The sequence below is a fragment of the Podarcis tiliguerta genome, assembly GCF_965153285.1.
Source record: "Podarcis tiliguerta genome assembly, chromosome: 11".
In the NCBI taxonomy this organism is placed as follows: domain Eukaryota; kingdom Metazoa; phylum Chordata; class Lepidosauria; order Squamata; family Lacertidae; genus Podarcis; species Podarcis tiliguerta.
Genome location: NC_139544.1, coordinates 45,791,345 through 45,811,538, shown reverse-complemented (window position 1 = coordinate 45,811,538; position 20,194 = coordinate 45,791,345). Strand labels below are relative to the sequence as shown.

Sequence of the window (20,194 nt, the reverse complement as noted above, 5' to 3'; positions counted from 1 at the left end):
TGCTAACCCAGAAATATTACCTCGGGTTAAGAACTTTGCTTCAGGATGAGAACACAAATCGTGCTCCAGCGGCGCGGCGGCAGCAGGAGGCCCCATTAGCTAAAGTGGTGCTTCAGGTTAGGAACAGTTTCAGGTTAAGAATGGACCTTCGGAATGAATTAAGTACGTAACCCGAGGTACCACTGTATTACAATGCAGAGGCACATTCCTTCCATGCAAAAGCACTCGAGAAGCGTGCTGTTAAGGGATGGGGCAGCAGTTCCAAGAGACAGATAAGAGACACATATTTGTCTCCTGGCCTGAATTTTCCCACCCCGCTGTATGTCTTCATTTGCTTTGGTCTCACTGACTCCTTTTGATTCCTCGTGTGATCACATGAAGCCATATCCTTTTTCAGACACAATGTGTGTTCACTGGGTGTGTGGAGGAGAGTCTGTTTGAGTGCAGCAGAAGGACTGTGAAGAGTTGGGGAGCCTGCTTTTTGCAGGACATGTAGAGCTGCCTGACCATGGATCTTTGTCACAAAATGTAGAGAAAGGGGGAAGTCTGAGGAAGATGCATGGAGGATCCAGTATATAGGATCTGGAGTGGCCCAATTAGTTCTGGTGAAAATAGAGGGGAAACGCTTTTAAAACTGGAATAGTGAAGTCTTAGCCTTGCAAGGGAATATGGAAAACAAAGAGGAAAGGATTTTTAAAGATAATAAAAGCCGGTGTAACTGTATCTAGCCAAAACCGTTCATGGGACTAGTCTTCTGGCTCAAAACAGCAGTCTCAAAATAAAAGAAAGAGAGAGAAAGGAAAGCCAGGAACAGCTTCAAAAACTGGAGGTGAAGCATGCTCAAAGCAAGACATCACTTCTGCTAGCAAAGAGAAGGCAAACAGCCAAGCTGAGCTCTAGGAATCCCCAGCACAAGCAGAAACCTGCCAGCAAAATCAGAGTGAAGCAATAATAAGTGGAAGAAGAAGAAGAAGAGCTCAAATGCTGAAGGGTAGCCACATTTTGATCCCCCCAACACATCCAAATGTTATACTGGTTTGCTTCATCTCGCCCCTTCTTTTTCTCACAGAAGTTCAGTTTTTCTCTGCTAGATTCAGGGGGAAGACACCTGCAGAAACAGTTTTCCACTATTTTGGGGTATTGGTATTCTTGAGGTTAATCAGGGTATATGGAGACTCTGGCTGAGAGCCGCTAGCCATAATTCTTGTATCTTCTTCACACGGGTAAATGATCTCAGCTCAACTAAGGCTGGGCCAGACTTTCTGCTTCCCATGCTCTAGAACGGCCACCCTAGCGCAGCCAGCCATACAACATGAATAATCTTCACACTGGCCCATGATCTCAGTTTGACTAAATCCTGGCCAGCTTTTCTGCTTCTCATGTATCAATGGGGCAGCAGATGCAATTCTACCCTTAAAGGTAAAGGTAAAGGGACCCCTGACCATTAGGTCCAGTCGCTGATGACTCTGGGGTTGCGGCGCTCATCTCGCTTTATTGGCCAAGGGAGCCAGTGTACAGCTTCTGGGTCATGTGGCCAGCATGACTAAGCCGCTTCTGGCGAACCAGAGCAGCGCACGGAAACACCGTTTACCTTCCCACTGGAGCGGTACCTATTTATCTACTTGCACTTTGATGTGCTTTCAAACTGCTAGGTTGGCAGGAGCAGGGACTGAGCAACGGGAGCTCACCCTGTCACAGGGATTCGAACCACCGACCTTCTGAACAGCAAGCCCTAGGCTCTGTGGTTTAACCCACAGCGCCACCCGCATCCCAATTCTGCCCTTAAACTTGCTTAAACAAGGGTTAGTGAGCAAACACTGCTCCCTTTCCACTCCATAGCTCTCTAGGGCTCTTGACTTCATCTTGTGTGCAAACAACAACAACAACAACAAGGTTTTTCAAAAGGATCCTTCCAGTCCGGATGACTGGGCATTAAAATAGTCAATGTGGTTCATTTTGGTCAGTGCAAAGTGGTGTGCTCCGGGGCAAAATATTTTAATTTCACATGTAAACAAATGAGGTCTCAACTGGGCTTGACAAATCAGGAACAAGATGGGGTTGTGGTGGGTAGCTCAGTGAAATCATTGTCCTTTTGGAGAGACCCCTTTGGCACTTCCCCGATCCCTTTTTGTTTATATCAACTGGAATCATTTTGTGTTTTTTTGCCTGCTGTACGGCAGCTGTGGTGGTGGGGAAACAACAGACTTCATGCCAGGTATCATTAGGCAAGAGATCAAAATAAAGATGCCAGTATCACAAGGCCTGTGCACAAGTCTATGGCATGACCACACTAGGAATCCTGTGTATCATTTTTGTTTGTTGCATCTCAAAAAGGATATTGTAGAGCCGGGACAAGTGCAGAAAAGGGATACTAAAGAAATCAAGTCTCTGGAGCAACTTCCCCTACAAGGAAAGGTTATGACATTTGGAGTTATTTAGTTTAGAAGAAGGTGAGTAAGGAAGGACATTATAATGCTGTATAAAATTATGCATGGTTTGTAGAAAGTGGATATAGAGGTGTAGGAGAGCTGGGGGGGGGGGGATCACATTTGCCAGCCAATACACACCTTTGGTTTCAGATAGTACATGGGTAGACAAGTCTAAAAAGCCTAGGACACAAACTTTCATGGCCCTCTAGTGGCTATGGTGGCTCATTTACCAGAAGTAATGTATTTAGTATACATTACTCTGGTAGTGAAGGGACCCGGGTGGCGCTGTGGGTTAAACCACAAAACCTAGGACTTGCCGATCAGAAGGTTGGTGGTTCGAAAGCACATCAAAGTGCAAGTAGATAAATAGGTACCGCTCCTGTGGGAAGGTAAACTGTTTTTCCGTGCGCTGCTCTGATTCGCCAGAAGCTGCTTAGTCATGCTAGCCACATGACCCAGAAGCTGTACGCCGGCTCCCTTGGCCAATAAAGCGAGATGAGCGCCGCAACCCCAGAGTCGGCCACAACTGGACCTAATGGTCACAGGTCCCTTTACCTTTACCTTACTCTGGAAGTGTATACAGTGGTACCTCGGTTTTCAAGTGTCTCGGGAGCCGAACATTTTGGTTTTCAAACGCCAAGAATGCTTCCATTTTTGCACGCACCTAGGAAGTCGAACAGCTTTCTTTGCATGTTTTTCGATTTTCTCAATTGAACTTGCAGCCAGCCCTTTGCGCCTGGGTTTCTGAACGTTTCGGAAGTCGAGCGGTCTTCCAGAACGTATTACGTTCGAGAACCGAGGTACCACTGTACTTGATTCTGACCAAACTAAACCAAAATCTGCAGCTAATTATGCTAAACTTACTTTTACCTTTCTTTCTATCATCAGCTGAAACCACTTCCTGCTATCAAAGGTGGCAACAGGAAGTTTTTGGTTGAAACCAAGCTCACGCAGGAGTCTAACGCAAGGCTTCTTTCTAGACTGCTTTCCTCGACTTCCTCTCCTATTAGTTCCCCTACAACAACTACGCTGCCGCCACGTACCACCACAGCAACCAGCGTTACTGCCAAGGCCACCAGGTGGAACAATGGGGCTTCGGTGGTGCGGCAGTCTGACCTGTCCTGCGATGAAACCATCTGCTCTACCGACAGCTTCTGTGTCAATGATTACGAGCGAAGTGGTTCTCGTTGCCATTGCAACCTTGGCAAAGGAGGAGAGAGTTGCTCAGAAGGTTGGTTTACTTTGGTATTTGCAGTGTATGCTCTGCAAGTTGTTTTTACCCGGGGAGATTTGCAAAAGAGCATCCTGTATGTTTGGTTTAGCAGTAGTGGACATACAGGGAACAGTTGGAAAAGGGTTATGGGAAGGTGGTAAGCTATAGAAAAACCTATGGAGAGAGCACACATGTACTCTCTTGGGCGTTAGCTGGTGTGGGTTCTTCAAAACCTAAGGCTGTGAAAGGCTAAAGGGAAGGCAGAGCCAGACTGTCAGATGTGGCTGAGAAAGAAATTTTCAATAGAAGATGCCTTTTCTAATTCTTAAATGTGTCCATTTTATTTAGAGGTGAACTGTTAAGCAATATGTTCTTATTGTTGTCTTCCAGATGTTAGTATTCAGTATCCTCAGTTCTTTGGCTACTCATACATGACCTTTGAACCTCTGAAAAATTCCTACCAGACATTTCAAATTACTCTCGAATTTCGGGTAAGTGTGTATGACCTTGAATCCACAAAGCCATTTTAAATAATGGGTTACATTTTGACTCCTGGGAAGAATAGTCAACTGGAAAGTTTTGCAAAGCACCCCTTCTCCTGAAGCATCTGAGAAGGGTTTGTAGGGTTGGAGATGGACTGCCGGAGATTTCGGGACTAAGTTGTTTAAGACTTTTTAAATTTTATTTTTCTATTATCTTTTTAATTGATTTTCAAAAATATTAACATACAACATAAAACAATTCAGAATCCAAATATCAAGATTACTCTGAATCTCCCAACTCCCCCCTCCCCATCCCTTCCATGGGTCCTTTTGATTCTATTTTCCCAATGTTTTCATCTTCCTTAGGTTATCTATACGTTCTGTTAGATTACAAGTGTATTTAAAATCCTGCTAATATTTTGGCCTGCTTACAATGATTTTGTATATACATTATAAGCATTTCCCAATTTTTTTTTAAATTTCTTGTCAGGAGCTTCCTGGTTAATTTTGCCATTTTGGCACAGTCCATCAACTTGATTTGCCATTCTTCTCTGGTTGGGGCTGTCTCTTCCTTCCATCTAGTTGTTTAAGACTTTAAACACTTCATTGTGAGCATCTTGAATTGTGCCTGAACAACCTCCTCAGATCAGGGTGGTGCTGGCAATGCTGATTCCTCTTGTGCTGGGACTTCCAGAGTGGGGCGGGGGGCTGTTGCCTGAGGCTGTTTCTTTGGTCCTACAGTGGTGCCTTGCAAGACAAAAAGAATCCGTTCCGTGAGTCTCTTCGTCTAGCGGTTTTTTCGTCTTGCGAAGCAAGCCCATTAGCGGATTAGCGCTATTAGCGGTTTAGCGGCTATTAGCGGCTATTAAAGGCTTAAGGGATTAGCGGATTAGCTGCTAAAAGGCTATTAGCAGCTTAGTGCCTTAGAAAAAGGGGGTGGGGAGCGAACCCCCCCCCCAGGAATCGCAAGACATTTTCGTCTTGCGAAGCAAGCCCATAGAGAAATTCGTCCTGCGAAGCACCTCCAAAACGGAAAACCCTTTCGTCTAGCGGGTTTTCCGTCTTGCGAGGCATTCGTCTTGCGGGGCACCACTGTATATCGTCCTAATATGTCCTCCAAATCTCCAGACTTGTTGTCTTGAAGATGGGGAATCAGACTCCCCCCCACCTGTGTATAGGTGTTGAAATCAGTCACAGGTCCCAAATATTAGAAACAGTGTTTTCACTTACATATCTGACGATTCACACTCCTGCTTTATTGCTATGGCCCTGGAAAAACATATGTACGTGTGTGTGTGTGCGCGCACACACGTGTGAACTGATTGAATTATATTTTAATATATTGCTAGGGGGTTGCTGTTTTTTCCCCTTTTGTTTTCAGCGTTTTTTGGAATCGTACTGGTCCATTACCATATTATTGAATTTTTATGCTTGTATTTTCTCCAGCGCTTTGACTGGCCATATTCAGAAAGGTGGCTTTAAAACATTTAAATAAATAGAGTAACATATAATGGGCTAGTAAGAAAAGCAGGGCCAAGGAAGTATAAAGGCACAAATCATCCATGTTGAAGGTCTACCGTTCCACAGCTTTTGAGGGGCAGTTATAGGCAGGAGCACAGTTAACACAGAGACACTGCTTTATCAACTGTTAAGATTAACCTTTTCACGCGTCATTTTATTCCCAATTTTGTCAGATTATTATTATTAATTTTTGCCCAAAAGACAGATAATTTATTTGAAGCAGCTTTGGTATTGCTGGTTTTTCTTAAATAGAATATTGAACGGTTATGAATCTAACTTTGCATCTTGTTTGCATTTGAGGGGAGTTAATGGAAGCAAAACTGAGCTCCCGGTGCAAATCTGAGATGTGCATCTCTGTACATCCCTTGTATAAAGCATGCACTCCTTTGTTTGGAGAGCATTCTGAGACATCATAGCCACCACCAGTCTGGTTTTGCTTGGTTCACTACCCATGAGACACAAACCTGAGTCACCTTAGCTTTGATTGTCTAGTGAGAAGCAGGAAATGACAGACCCGTTCCTTTCAAAACAAAATCACTCCCCATCTCTCATACTTTTTGTATTTTAGGGCATGTATTTTAGGGTCCTGTGTCTTAGCAATTTTTGTTTTTACCTGTAAGCCACCTTGAGTCCCATCAAGGAAAACAGTGGAGATATATATATATATATATGGAATATAATAATAACAATAAATCCAAGCAGAGAATTGCAATTGCTGCAGCATCAGAAGGGATCCTGGGACATGTTTCTTTGGTCATGTGACCGAGCTGTCACTGTGCTGTGGTGGCTAGAAGGACTGGGCTTATTACCAAGCTCAAATCCTTTCTCAGCTGTGGAATTCCCTTTCATGTTGCCTAACCTACCCTTGCCAACAAAGGTCCGTATAGTTAATGCTATGATTTTCCCAGTAGTGATGTATGGAAGTGAGAGCTGGACCATAAAGAAGGCTGATTGCCAAAGAATTGATGCTTTTGAATTATGGTGCTGGAGGAGACTCTTGAGAGTCCCACGGACTGCAAGAAGATCAAACCTATCCATTCTTAAGGAAATCAACCCTGAGTGTTCACTGGAAGGACAGATCCTGAAGATGAGACTCCAATACTTTGGCCACCTCATGAGAAGAGAAGACTCCCTGGAAAAGACCCTGATGTTGGGAAAGATGGGAGGGCATAAGGAGAAGGGGACGACAGAGGACGAGATGGTTGGATAATGTTCTCGAAGCTACCAGCATGAGTTTGACCAAACTGCAGGAGGCAGTGGAAGACAGGAGTGCCTGGTGTGCTCTGGCCCATGGGGTCGGACACGACTAAACGACTAAACAACAACAATAACAACAACAGCAAACCTACCTCAAGTGGCAGTTACTAGGATCCAAACAGGGTGCTGTGTGCACTGCTCTGAGCAATTTAGAAGAGTTTTGGAATAAACAACAAATGAATAGAACAACTTGGGCTGACCTCATTCATATTTTTGCGTGCTTCTGTATTCCCAGGCTGAAGCGGAAGATGGTTTGCTTCTGTACTGCGGAGAGAATGAACATGGGCGTGGGGACTTCATGTCCGTGGCAGTCATCAGACGAAGCATTCAGTTCAGGTAAGAACTACAGAACGATGCCAGTGGAACTTGGGTAGCTTGGCTCCATGTCTGTAATATAAACATTGTCATATCCTTAGTGAAGCTTTGGAGAGAGCTCCTCAGGTGATGCCTTGGCCAAGCTTCTATTTAGCTACTCTCCTGGCTGCCCCTGGTTGGGTACACATTGCCTGGAGGCAACCAAGCAGAGATGTTTTTAATAACTGAGAGGGAGGAAGAGAAAACAGGCTCCCGCTCCCTTTTCAGACTTCCAGAGTGCCACAAATGAGTTGCAAGTGGCACGGGCGATGTTGCTGATGTTGCCTGTTTTGAGCATATACAGCTAGATTCTTTTCAGGGGGACGTCTCTGTGAATGAGATATGTCGCAAGGATAAGGGTGCAGGCAGGGATCTCTCAGAAACCTATTTCTTATTTTCTTTTAATCACACCCAAGATGGAGCACATTTCACACATGTGCATCTTTGTGTTGGCTGGCTGCTGAGGCTTCCTTGTCAGTCAGCTCCACCAGCAGCTTGCGTTTCATATAAAGAAAGCCGGTATTATTAATACAGGCCTACCTCTCACCAGGGAGCCAGGAGAATTCCCAAGATAAATTATTGTGATAGCAGTAAGTCAGATTCTAATCCTGTGCATCTCCAAAACCATTTTTGAAATGTGTTGGTTTCTTGTTTATATATGTGATATATTTTCCTGTCTGTAGCCAGAGGATGTGAAAAGCTCAAACTCCTCTCTGTGGGGAAAGGAAAGAGATTAAAGAAAACTCTCTCTCTTTCTCCTTCTCCCTCTCCCTTTTTGTCCATAATAAAAGAAGGTTAGATATAAGCGTCCAGTGAACAGCCTTGGAGTATGAGAGAAGATTGCATCATCAAAGCTAAATAGGTGTGGACCTGGTTACTAATCTGGATGAGAGACCACTTAGTGTGTTGTTTTAAATTAAAATATATGCTTAGTTGTTATAAAGAGATAAATGTGAGCCATGTGTTTGGATCTCATACACTGCTTTTGAATGTTAAAAAGAAGTAGAGCGCTGTCTTAAGGTAAGATCCTTTAGGGCATTGGTCCTCAACCTTGGGTCCCCAGATGTTTTTGGCCTACAACTCCCATGATCCCTAGCTCACAGGACCAATGGTCAGGGATGATGGGAGTTGTAGGCCAAAAACATCTGGGGACCCAAGGTTGAGAAAGGCTGCTTTAGGGTGAGTTAAGTTTGGTCATTTCCTGAGAGGTTGTCCTGTTGTCCTGTTGTCAGGTTCAACTGTGGTACTGGAATTGCAGTAATTACAAGCGAGAACAAAGTGAAGCTGGGCAATTGGCACAGTGTGACTGTGTTCAGAGATGGACTAGATGGATGGCTTAGGCTGGATAACAACCGTCCAGTTTCTGGTAAATCCCAGGTGAGTCATATACCATTTATGAAAGGGAATGCTCTTTTAAAAGCGTTTTGGCAGTGGGAAGGTGCTGGAGTGCCAGGGAGTCCCCAGAGCCAGGAATGGCCAACTCACCCCATTTTCTGGGAACCAGAGCAGCCCAATGTAGTTGTGTCTTGTGACTTTTCCGGAGACGTTTGGAGAGTCCTTAGTGCTCTCCATCCCCCATCTTCCCACATGTCACTACGTATACCTGTTGCTTCACGTTTACCTCTAGGATTAAATCACTCTAAAATATCCCAATATCAACAGCTGCCCCCAGCTACCAAATTGAAGAGCCTGTCAAATATTATACATGGTGAAATGTATGCAAGGTACCACCTTATAAGTCTGCTGGCTTCCAATGTCTAAATCGGCCAACGACGCTAGAGGGTTAAAAAGACCGTTTGCAGTAACTTTGCTGGATAATTGAGATGTTAATGTAGGGGTGAGATAAGCCTAATTTGAATTTGTTTAAAAATAATAATTAATGGGGGGAAATGAGGATGATGTGTTTTTGATAAATTGTTATGTTGAAATTCCTAATAAAAAATATTCAACCCCCCCCCCCCAAATAATTAATGGTTTATTAAGCAACGCAGAGAATTGCCATCAGGTAGCTAAATTGTGAAAACCTGTTTGGTTCAAGCTTTGAATGCCTTTTCTAGCTGATATTATAGTCAGCCTATTTCATTTAATTCTATTTTATTTTTCATTTCACTTCACTTTATTTTTACTTCACTTCACATCAATTTACATGACTATGAAGGTTGGACATGTGGCTCTCCAGCTGCTGTTGGACTTTAACTTCCATCCACGCCAGCCGCCATGTGCAATGGTCAGGGCTAGTGGAAGTTGCAGTCCGGCAACATCTGCAGCCTACAGGTTCCCCACCTGTGCATTAGCTGAAGCAGAAATCAAGGCCCTTCTCTCCAGCTTCCTGGCAGAAGAGGCAGTGTGTCATCTGGAGAGCACACCTTCTCCTCACCCCAAATGAAAACATTTTAACAGACTTCAATGTATATGTATAGGGTCTTGCTTCCAGAACTAATGCAGTGTATTGGACCTGCATGTTTCTTTTCCTTAGAAACAAAACTTTGAGCCATTAAAACTATATATGGATTACAATTTGCTTGGGGCATCTGAGAGCCAGCTTAGAAGGTTTTCTGCGGTTTGCCATCTCTGCCCCGGACGTGTGACTAGAAAATTGCCTCCCTTCCTCAATCCTGGAGGAGGGCATGTTTTGAAGCTGTTTCTTATAGCAAGGCACTGAATTCTCTAGTTATGATGTTGCCCAAGGCATGGACTGAAGGCACATGATGCAGCATAATTGCTAAAGCTAAGGAAATCTGAGTCTGGTCAGGCTAAGAACATAAGACAAGCTCTGCTGGATCAGAACAAAGGCCCATCTGGCCAGCATTCTGTACTCAGAGTGGCCAATGAGAGATACATGGGAAGCACACAACTGGGGTCAGAGCACTACCCCTCTCTCCTCCTCATGATCTCCACCCAGGAAGTGGTATTCACTATCACAGATGGGGCCAGCCCTATCGTTGGACAGAGTGATGCAGCTGTGGCACATAGTGATGGAGGAAGAGCGGACAGGAGAGTGTGAGTCATGCAGCCACCTAAGTTTAGCCCCCTGCTCTCAGGTGTAACTCTTGTCTCCAGTGTTGAAATAAGAGCTATTCTGGCCAATTTCTGCACATGGAACTGGGAGTTTCCATCTTGGTTTCTACCTTAGGAAGCACAACGTCTTGGGCCAGCCCTGGAAGAAAAGTGATATCTCTAAAAGCTCTGAATAAATTAACAGGTCTAATTATCCTCCTTCCGCCAAATTTCCTATCAGTGTTTTCACCCCACTTTCTAGGGTCAATACAGCAAAATTACTTTCCGGACTCCCTTCTATCTTGGAGGTGCTCCTACCGCCTACTGGCTAGTGAGGTCTGCAGGCATCAATCGTGGCTTTCAAGGCTGTGTCCAGGCACTCACGATCAATGGGAAGATCATGGACATGCGGCCCTGGCCTCTGGGGAAAGCTCTTAGTGGGGCAGATGTCGGTAAGTGCGGTCTTCTTCTCATCCTTGTCCATAAGAGAGAGAAATGGGTTGCTTCCTTCCATATAGAAAAGCTAACCATCTCTGTCCAGTCATGGTTTAAGTTTAACCTTGCCCTGCCTTAGAGCTACGTTTTGTTTGCTTTCGTAAACTTTAAAATGGGCACAACAGGAACCCAATAAGAGCCTTGACAAAATGGGAGCTTTCTTAGAAAGGGGGCTGGCTGTTGCAGATAACTAATAATATTTTTATTTTATTTTATTTTTCTAAGTGCACAAGCAAAAATAAGACGAGAAAAAACCAAAAATCCTATAGACATTTCATGATTGCTATTGCAGCTTAAACTTAACCTAATACTGCATTTGTAAAAGTGAATTCTAAATACCATTCAATTTGTCTAAGGCGAGTCTACTTTTGTACGGAACTTGTTCATGTGTTGCAAGGTTGTACATATCTTCTATCCGTTCAAGGGAGCTACATTTTTATTTTTCCAGTTCACCAATACCTGTCTTTTTGCTGTAGTAAAGGCGCAGAGAGTCCCTTTGTTAGGTTACTGTCAGGGAACTGCCATCAGTGCCGGAGGGAGAGAGCAAGATCCAGAGGGATTCCAGAGAGCGTCCCGGGATTGGGAGAGGCAGCCCATCTTCTGGGGAAGAGAATCAGCGTAGCACCAGTGGAGAAGGGGGGCAGATGGGGAAGCGGCGAGGCGGTCCCATGACTCCTTGCCGGGGACCAGCGGGGAGAGTAGAGGTCCTCCGCTGCCTACGCCCTCCTTGCGCAGAAGGCTTTCACGCAGAGAGAGTAGGAGGAGACTAGGCGTCAAAGAGCTTCTTTGCTGGAAGAAGTTTAAGAAACGCCCACTGACGGATTCTGCCAGTGATTGAGACAGCCACGGGTGAGTGGCTGTCCAGACAGAAAAAGTTCACTCAGGCAACCCAGCCAGGTGTTGGCACCGGCTTACGCACGAGCAACCCCTAGAACCACTACAGTTACATGTGTTGGATATATAATTCAAATAACAAATAATCTTGACTAAGATAGGCCAGCATGCACACGGCATCCCAAACTCACTTGCTCTCAGGTTCCTTGTGTCCAGTCTGACTTGGACCCCACTCCATGGTAAACCTCACTAGCCTAGACTCCTGCTGACATTTGCCAGCACCTCTTGTGGTCTCTAGCCTGGAAAAGAATAGAGAGCCTGTTTTAAGTCCTTGGTGAGCCACAACTTCCTGTACATGCTGCCCAGGCCTGGTCTGCCCATGAGGCAGACTGACGCATCTGCCTCAGGATGCAGAATCCCATGGACTGGTGCCCCCACAGGCACCCTGCCCTGACACCACTGGGATCACGTGATCCCATCTTCCCTTTTCTCCTCAGCCTGCAGAATGGAATGGGGCACGCTTGGTGCTTCTAGTCAGGCCGAATGTCTTTCGCCTTAACCTTTCTCATGAAACCTGACCTGAGCCATTGGGTCGAGGCAACCAAGAAATATAAATTAACAAAAGCCTCACACTGCTCACCTGACCGAAAGGTTTGCTCAAGTGACTGCACCTTATTAGTGGTAGAAATGGCTGTAAATCCTGGTTTCAAGTCTAATGTTTCTTAGGTAACAAGCTCAACCTTCCCCACCCCCTTCTGTATTTTTACAGCTGGTATCAAAAGAGGCCACTGGCCTGCGTCACTACCTTCTGGAAAAAAACACCAGAGATCCATGAGATACAAAAATAAAGCTAATAGATTGGCCTGGAAAGCAGGCAGTGATGAAAATAAGGTCTTGGAGAAGCACAAAGGGTCGATTTCATGATAGAGTGAGAATCTGTGGAATACATTCAGAGCTTGGAACATATCAAATGTTCCCTCTGATCTGTATTGGTTCCTAGATTTCAGCTATTGCAGCCCCCAATACCACAGTTACTTCAGCAGCTGCTTTCACTTCAAACAAACAACTCTTTTGGGGTGTTTTTATGTGTGGCCATTGGTGGCCTGATGCCGAATAACGAAAACAAAAAGTGTGAACGATGCTACTTGCAGCAGCAATGTGGTGGGGGAGCACATTAGGGTGATCTTGGTGCTTCCCAATGGATGATGCTGAGTGTCTCTTTGAAAAGATGCTGAGCACCCGTGGTGGCCTCACCTCCTTCACAGCCATGGCTGCCAAAGGCAATGGCATGCTCCTCAGTCATGTGGCCTTCACTGAGCTATCAATGGCTACTAGTCATGATGGCTATCCTCTGCCTCCCTGGTTGGAATAGCAGGTGCTGGAAGCCACAAGAGGAGAGAGGGCTCTTGTGCTTGAGGGTTTCCCACGGGCATCTGGTTGGCCACTGTGAGAACAGGATGCTGGACTAGATGGGCCATTTGCCCAATGCTCTATTGAGCTGCTGGTGCTGTGTGAAAGACGGACACTGCTGGGGTCACCACCACCAAACTCTCCTTTGTCAGGTTCAGCATGTGCCACAGCAATATCTGCAGCAACCTCTCCCTCTCGTGCTGCGGAAGGTGTTCCATTGCTGATAAGGGCAGTTTCCTAATCCTTTCCCCCCACCCCATTTTCCCTGGGAGACACCATTATACGTAGGGCTTGCCTCTGAAGACAGTTCAGAAACTTCAGCTAGTACGGAATTCAATGGCCAGGTCGCTCACCAGAACAAGGCGGTTGGGCATATTACAACGATCTTGGTCTGACTGCACTGGCTACCAATTAGTTTCCAGGCCCAATTCAAAGTGCTGGTTTTGACCTATAAAGCCTTAAACAGCTCATGACTGCAATGCCTCAAGGACCGCCTCTTTCCATATGAACCTACCCGGACCCTGAGATCATCTTCTGAGGCCCTCTTTCATGTGCTCCCTCCTCAAGAGGTCCGGAGGGTGGCAACACAAGAATGGGCCTTCTCTGCAGTGGCAGAGGGAACTTCTCCCCAGGGAAGTTCGGCTGGTGCCTTCATTATACACCTTTAGGTGCCAGGCAAAAATGTTCCTCTTTAACCAGGCCTTTGGTTGACCTGATTGACATCCTATACCCTTTTAAAATGTGGTTCTTTTGGGGGGGGGCTCTTGTGGGTGTTATTGGGTTATTGTTTTTATTTTGATTTTATATATTGTGATCTTTTCTGTGAACCGCCCTGAGACCTCCAGGTGTAAGGCGGTATATAAATTCAATAAATAAATAAGTTATCACATTGACCCCTGGGAGGACCTCCATATTGACAGCCAAAGCACTGCAGTGAAGTGTCATCAGGTGGGAGCCTAGCTAGGGAGCCTAGCTACAGAGATCTCCATGGTCCAGAATCTGAGGCCTGGCAGTCCAGATTTGGACTATGGTCCCAAAGTTCTCCAGTCACAGGCTAGCTGAGGGGTGGCCAACATAGCACGCTCGAGATGTTGTTGACCTCCAACTCCCACCAGCCTCATCCAGCGTGCTCAGTGCTTGGGGATTATGGGGATTGTAGTCCAGCAGCATCAAGAAGGTTGGCCAGCCCTGGGCTAGATGGGCCAAAAGTTTTGACTCATTCGGTGCATATCAGACCCTCACAGCCCAAAGATGTTCACAAGATCTCTATTCACCATCACTGCTAATTAGAAATAACCTGGTGTATCTTCTAGGACCAGATCTGATCCTCCCAGTGGAATGCACTTGCCCTCCAGTTGCCAGTCTCAAAAGTTCTTGCAGAAGGAGTCAAGGGCTTTAGCTATGGGTCTTTGGAAGTGGGGCTGAAGCCAGTGACCCATTCACATCCTTCCCATTGGCCCTCCCTTGAAACTAGTTCTACTTAGTTACTTATTAAAAGGGTATATACAGTCCCATTTTTTTCTCCAGTGAACTTGGAGTTCGGGGAGGGGTATTCTTAGGCTGGATACTTAAGGTAAAATGGTAAAGATCTGAGAAACCCACCTCTTCAAAGCGACAGTTTTCTTAGATTTGGAAGAATTTCAGTCTTTATAGAAAGCACGTAGGGCTGCGAAGGTTGTCTTTCAAAATTCAGACAGCCGTTCAGTTTAGCTGCTTGCAGCATTCATTAAATTAAGAATGAGATTGTATACAGCTCATGTTTTGCATTGTCCAAGAAGTCCTGAATGCCCCGGTTTGAAGATTAAAGCGATAATGTTGATTTGAGTGAACAGATGGGAAGAGAAGAGTGATCAATTGATGGCATGTCTCTCGAAAAGGTCTTTGATTGGATTAATGGGCTTTTATTCGTAAACCTTGATAACTCAATTCAGTCCCCTCAACGCTTCCTTTTCAGCAAGTTGTCAAGGCTGTCTTTCAGTCTTTAGAATTTCTTGCTAGTGGCATTTCTATCAACTCATTCATCAGTCTTTAGGGAAGAGATGAGTTGGGATTTTATTAGCATAGAAGTCAAGACAGGTTGGTTGACAGCCTCTGCACACTTACCTAGGATGAAGCCACACTCAGTGGAGCTTACTTCTGAGGAGACAGGGCTGGGGTTTCACTGTCAAGTCATTCATTGTTGCCTGAAATGGGTGGGGATCCTGTGGATTACAGTGGTGCCCCGCAAGACGAATGCCTCGCAAGACGGAAAACCCGCTAGACGAAAGGGTTTTCCATTTTCAGAGGTGCTTCGCAGGACGAATTTCTCTATGGGTTTGCTTCGCAAGACGAAAATGTCTTGCGATTCTTGAGGTTTTTTTCGCTCCCCACCCCCTTTTTCTAAGGCGCTAAGCTGCTAACAGCCTTTTAGCAGCTAATCCGCTAATCCCTTAAGCCTTTAATAGCCGCTAATAGCGCTAATCCGCTAATCCGCTAATAGGGTTGCTTCGCAAGACGAAAAAACCGCTAGACGAAGAGACTCGTGGAACGGATTAATTTCGTCTTGCGAGGCACCACTGTATCACCACAAACAGTTTTTTAATAGAGCCCCAGACTGTATTTTGGAGATATTCAAATTCTCTGGCAATGTTAACAGCTGCAGATAGACCTTGAAGCCAAACTCATGGGCTTCTCATCCCAAGGTGCCTCCAAATGACCACTCAGGGAGCAGCAGTGGATGGGGCCTGTGACAAACAGCCCCACATGGCTTCAAGACCTCATTCTGGCAGCCTGGGGTCCAAGACCACGCCAGAGCCCACAAAGTGTTTTGTTAGTTGGTACAAAATTCTTCCTTCCTTCTTCTTTTAAATATAGTATAGTCAGAGTGGCCAGCCTAGCATCTAGAGAGGCTATTTTATTTTATTTTAAATAATATGTTCTTAGGCGCTTCTGCAATGGAATAGTGTTTATTCCCAAGTAAATGCATTCAGCACAAGGGAGGAGGAAGCAAACTCTGCACGATGGTGGCAATCCGGATTGACAGACTTTATTTATTGATAGTCTCTGATATAACAGGAATGTAAAGGTAAAGGGACCCCTGACCATCGTGGCCGACTCTGGGGTTGCAGTGCTCATCTCGCTTTATTGGCTGAGGAAGCTGGCGTACAGCTTCCGGGTCATGTGGCCAGCATGACTAAGCCGCTTCTGGCAAACCAGAGCAGCTCATGGAAACGCCATTTACCTTCCTGCCGGAGCGATACCTATTTATCTACTTGCACTTTGATGTGCTTTCCAACTGGTAGGTTGGCAGGAGCAGGGACTGAGCAATGGGAGCTTACTCAGTCGTGGGGATTCGAACCGCCAACCTTATGATCGGCAAGTCCTAGGATCTGTGGTTTAACCCACAGCGCCACCAGCATCCCCAACAGGAATGTAGAAGCAGTTAAAAAGCATGGGATGTTGGAGCAGGTGGGAGAAGAGAAGTGTTAATTGTGTGCTGTCTTAAGACACAGCTCTCTGACATTATGCAGAGAGGACCTTTCTGTGCCACAGCAGAGAGACAGAGCCTTCATCTCTTCCAATGCCCACGATCACTGCCGCCCATTGCCAACCCTTGGATGCCCAGTGACTGTGTTGGTTCCTGGAAGGGCAGGCTGGGTGACCAGACCAGATGGGGAACCTGCTTCATTTTGTCTATGCCTGTCCTATAACGCTCAGCAGGGACTGTGGTGCAGCTCATTCTGCTCACTGTCTGGAGGTGTCACACTATAGCATCCACCTAAGCTTAGCAGCCTGGTACTGCTGCATCCCATAGAGTCGCAGTGATTTCCAAATCATGCCTGGACTTCATGTATGGGATGGGAATTTCCTGAACCACATGCCAGGATTCATGTTGGCCCCAAAGTGCTCTATTGCCCTGGTAAGGCCCCAAAGTCTAGGGTCTGTGTTTACCTAACTGCACCACTGTCCTATGGGAACCATCTGAGGAGACATTGCCAAGACTGCTTGTCCTTCCCGCTTTTTGGGGAGAGAGGCACTGCAAAAATCCTGAGAGCAGCTCTTCTTCTTCTTCAAAGGTTAAATTGCAGACCCTGCCTCTTGAGAGTTTTGAAAAATCCGGGCAGTGGCTTAGCCTTAAAGTTACTAGCAACTCCCATAGGTGACAAGCCCCAATCCACTTGTGATATAATTATGGAATATCCTCAGGGAGGAAAAAACCTTTTCATTGCCAAGAACAGAGTTGCTTCTCTAAGGAATTCAGCCTTGCTTCAGGTTTGTGATCGATCCTGGAAATCAGTTAGGGGAGAGCACGTCCTCTATTGTTGCTGCCACATGTGTGCAAAAGCAATTCAAAAGGGAATTCAAGTCTAGTCCTTATAGTTGCCAGAGCTGGGGCTTAACTCCTGCGGTGGAGAAACAAACTCTCTGTGTTTTATTTCTCCCATTTTTTATGTTCCAATTCAAGCTATGCCCATGGGTCGTCTATAGCTGGACATAGGCTTCTAATAGATTTTGAGAGCCAGTGTGGCGTGATGGTTAGAGTGTTGCAATAGGAGCTGGGAGAGCAGGGTTTGAATCCCCACCCAGCCCTGAAGCTCACTGGGTGACCTTGGGCCAGTTACCATCTCTTAGCCTAACCCATCTCACAGGGTTGTTGTGAGGATGAAATGGGGAGCAGGAGAACCTAGGAGATCCTAGGAAGATAAAGGTGACATACTACTACTAATAATAATAATGCCAAGGCAGGTTTGTATAGATGCAGGCAGTTCGCTGTGGGTTAAACCAGAGTCTAGGGCTTGCCGATCAGAAGGTCAGCGGTTCGAATCCCCATGACAGGGTGAGCTCCTGTTGCTCAGTCCCTACTCCTGCCAACCTAGCAATTCGAAAGCATGTAGTGCAAGTAGATAAACAGGTACCACTCTGGCGGGAAGGAAAACGGCGTTTCCATGCTTCTCTGGTTCACCAGAAGCGGCTTAGTCATGCTGGCCACATGACCCGGAAGCTGTACCCTGGCTCCCTCGGCCAAGCGAGATGAGCGCCGCAACCCCAGAGTCGGCTGTGACTGGACCTAATGGTCAGGGGTCCCTTTACTTTTACTTTTACCATTGGGATACTGGCAAGTCTTAAGATCCAAGCTCCATATGACAAGGGTGGTCCATGATTAGATTGCCTGATGACTTCTACATTCTAGATTCACTAAAAGCAGCCATGACTGCTCCACAAACTATTTGGTCTGGGGCCATGGTGCAAGGCAAATTGTTACATGGCTGACAGATTCCCATGACAAAAGTAACTTCCCCTGCACAGATAACTGTGGGTCAGGGAGAAGGATTCTAGCCTAGACCTGTGCCAAGTTAAGGCTAACTTGAGCTGTTATGGCACCAAGTCTGGTTGTTAAAGATGTAACATACTCCTCCTAGTGTCTCCAGTACTAACTAATAGACATACTTTACTGCAGCTAAATGCTTCGTGATCCTAATTATTCTTTTGGAATTGAAATAATGCAGATTTGTGGCAATGGGTTTGAACTATACCTAGTTCAAACCCATTGAACTAGGTATAGTTCAAACCCATTGCCACAAAGCGCGGGTGGCGCTGTGGGTTAAAGCCTCAGTGCCTAGGGCTTGCCAATCGAAAGGTCGGCGGTTCGAATCCCCGCGGTGGAGTGCGCTCCCGTCTTTCGGTCCCAGCTCCTGCCAACCTAGCAGTTCGAAAGCACCCCTGGGTGCAAGTAGATAAATAGGGACCGCTTACTAGCGAGAAGGTAAACGGCGTTTCCGTGTGCGGCTCTGGCTCGCCAGAGCAGCGATGTCACGCTGGCCACGTGACCCGGAAGTGTCTTCGGACAGCGCTGGCCCTCGGCCTCTTTGAGTGAGATGGGCGCACAACCCTAGAGTCTGTCAAGACTGGCCCGTACGGGCAGGGGTACCTTTACCTTTACCTTTATGTTTTTTCAAGTGATACCAGGAGTTTGGGCCTCTCCCTTCAATTGGCTTAATATTCTAGGTTAGATATTGTCTGAGCCAATGCATTCAGTCATATTACACTGACTCTTGGAAGATGCCACTTCCAACCCTTTCAGGTGGTGCCTTTCGAGATTTTCATTTAAGCAGCCTAAATATAGAGACTTAAAAATGATTGGGCTGTAGAAATGTTCCTGTTCTGTTTGTGCAGATTTCCGCTTGCACAACAGATACTCCCATTCCTGACCTCTCCCCTGCAGCCCCCAGCACACCCTCAAAATCTGCTCCAGAGCAATGAGGGACTCTCTGGAGCAGATTTTCAGGGCACACAGGGAGAAGAGAGGAAGGAGAAGTCTTGTTGTGCAAGCAGAACTCCACCCATGACCCAGTGGTTAACTGGGTGAGCATAAATTGCAGCAGACTATTGTTGGACTAAGGGATGCAGGTGGCACTGTGGGTTAAACCACAGAGCCTAGGACTTGCCGATCAGAAGGTCGATGGTTCGAATCCCCATGACGGAGTGAGCTCCCGTTGCTCGGTCCCTGCTCCTGCCAACCTAGCAGTTCGAAAGCACGGCAAAGTGCAAGTAGATAAATAGGTACCGCTCCAGCGGGAAGGTAAATGGCGTTTCCGTGTGCTGCTCTGGTTTGCCAGAAGTGGCTTTGTCATGCTGGCCACATGAGCTGGAAGCTGTACGCCGGCTCCCTCGGCCAATAAAGCGAGATGAGCGCCGCAACCCCAGAGTCGGCCACGACTGGACCTAATGGTCAGGGGTCTCTTTACCTGTTATTGTTGGACTTGTGTTCCTCCTTGACTATGAAGCTCCCTGTGTGGCTTTGTTCCAGTCACTCTCTGCAGCTGTCATTCAACTTTTCACCTTCTCAAGAGTTTTAGGGAAATTATTTGGTTATTACGTTTTAATTCCTCCCTTTTAAAACCCCTTTGAGGCATTATTTATCACAAGGAAACAAATTGCTTACTGTATTCATATTTCTTTTGCTGGGATGTTTATCTGTGGATCTGTGTCTTCTTTAACTCGGCTCTCTACTGTGCTGTGGGGAAGAACAGTGTAAATTACTGCCGCATTTTTTTTTTAAAAAAAGAGAAACACCTTAACTGCACATTTCACAAGATGATGTGTGCTGAAATATTTAAATGCTCCTCAGAAGTATCTTTGAGGCATTCTCATCTGTCAGTCTTCTGACAGTTTCTGTGCTGTTACCTCCAGCCATCTTCCTGTTAGATGGCAAGATGATAGAG

The 20,194-nt window shown here is 46.0% G+C and overlaps 1 protein-coding gene across 2 annotated transcripts in view; it reads left to right on the top strand.

Moving 5' to 3' along the window:
- EGFLAM (EGF like, fibronectin type III and laminin G domains) overlaps nt 1-20,194 on the top strand; it is a 111,262-nt gene that overhangs the window by 60,343 nt on the left and 30,725 nt on the right. For both annotated transcript variants that reach the window (XM_083402737.1, XM_083402738.1), the window contains 5 exons: nt 3,318-3,660; nt 4,033-4,133; nt 7,138-7,238; nt 8,489-8,633; nt 10,516-10,705. In XM_083402737.1, coding sequence (XP_083258863.1) covers nt 3,318-3,660; nt 4,033-4,133; nt 7,138-7,238; nt 8,489-8,633; nt 10,516-10,705 — 880 coding nt within the window. The remainder of the gene's footprint in view (nt 1-3,317; nt 3,661-4,032; nt 4,134-7,137; nt 7,239-8,488; nt 8,634-10,515; nt 10,706-20,194) is intronic.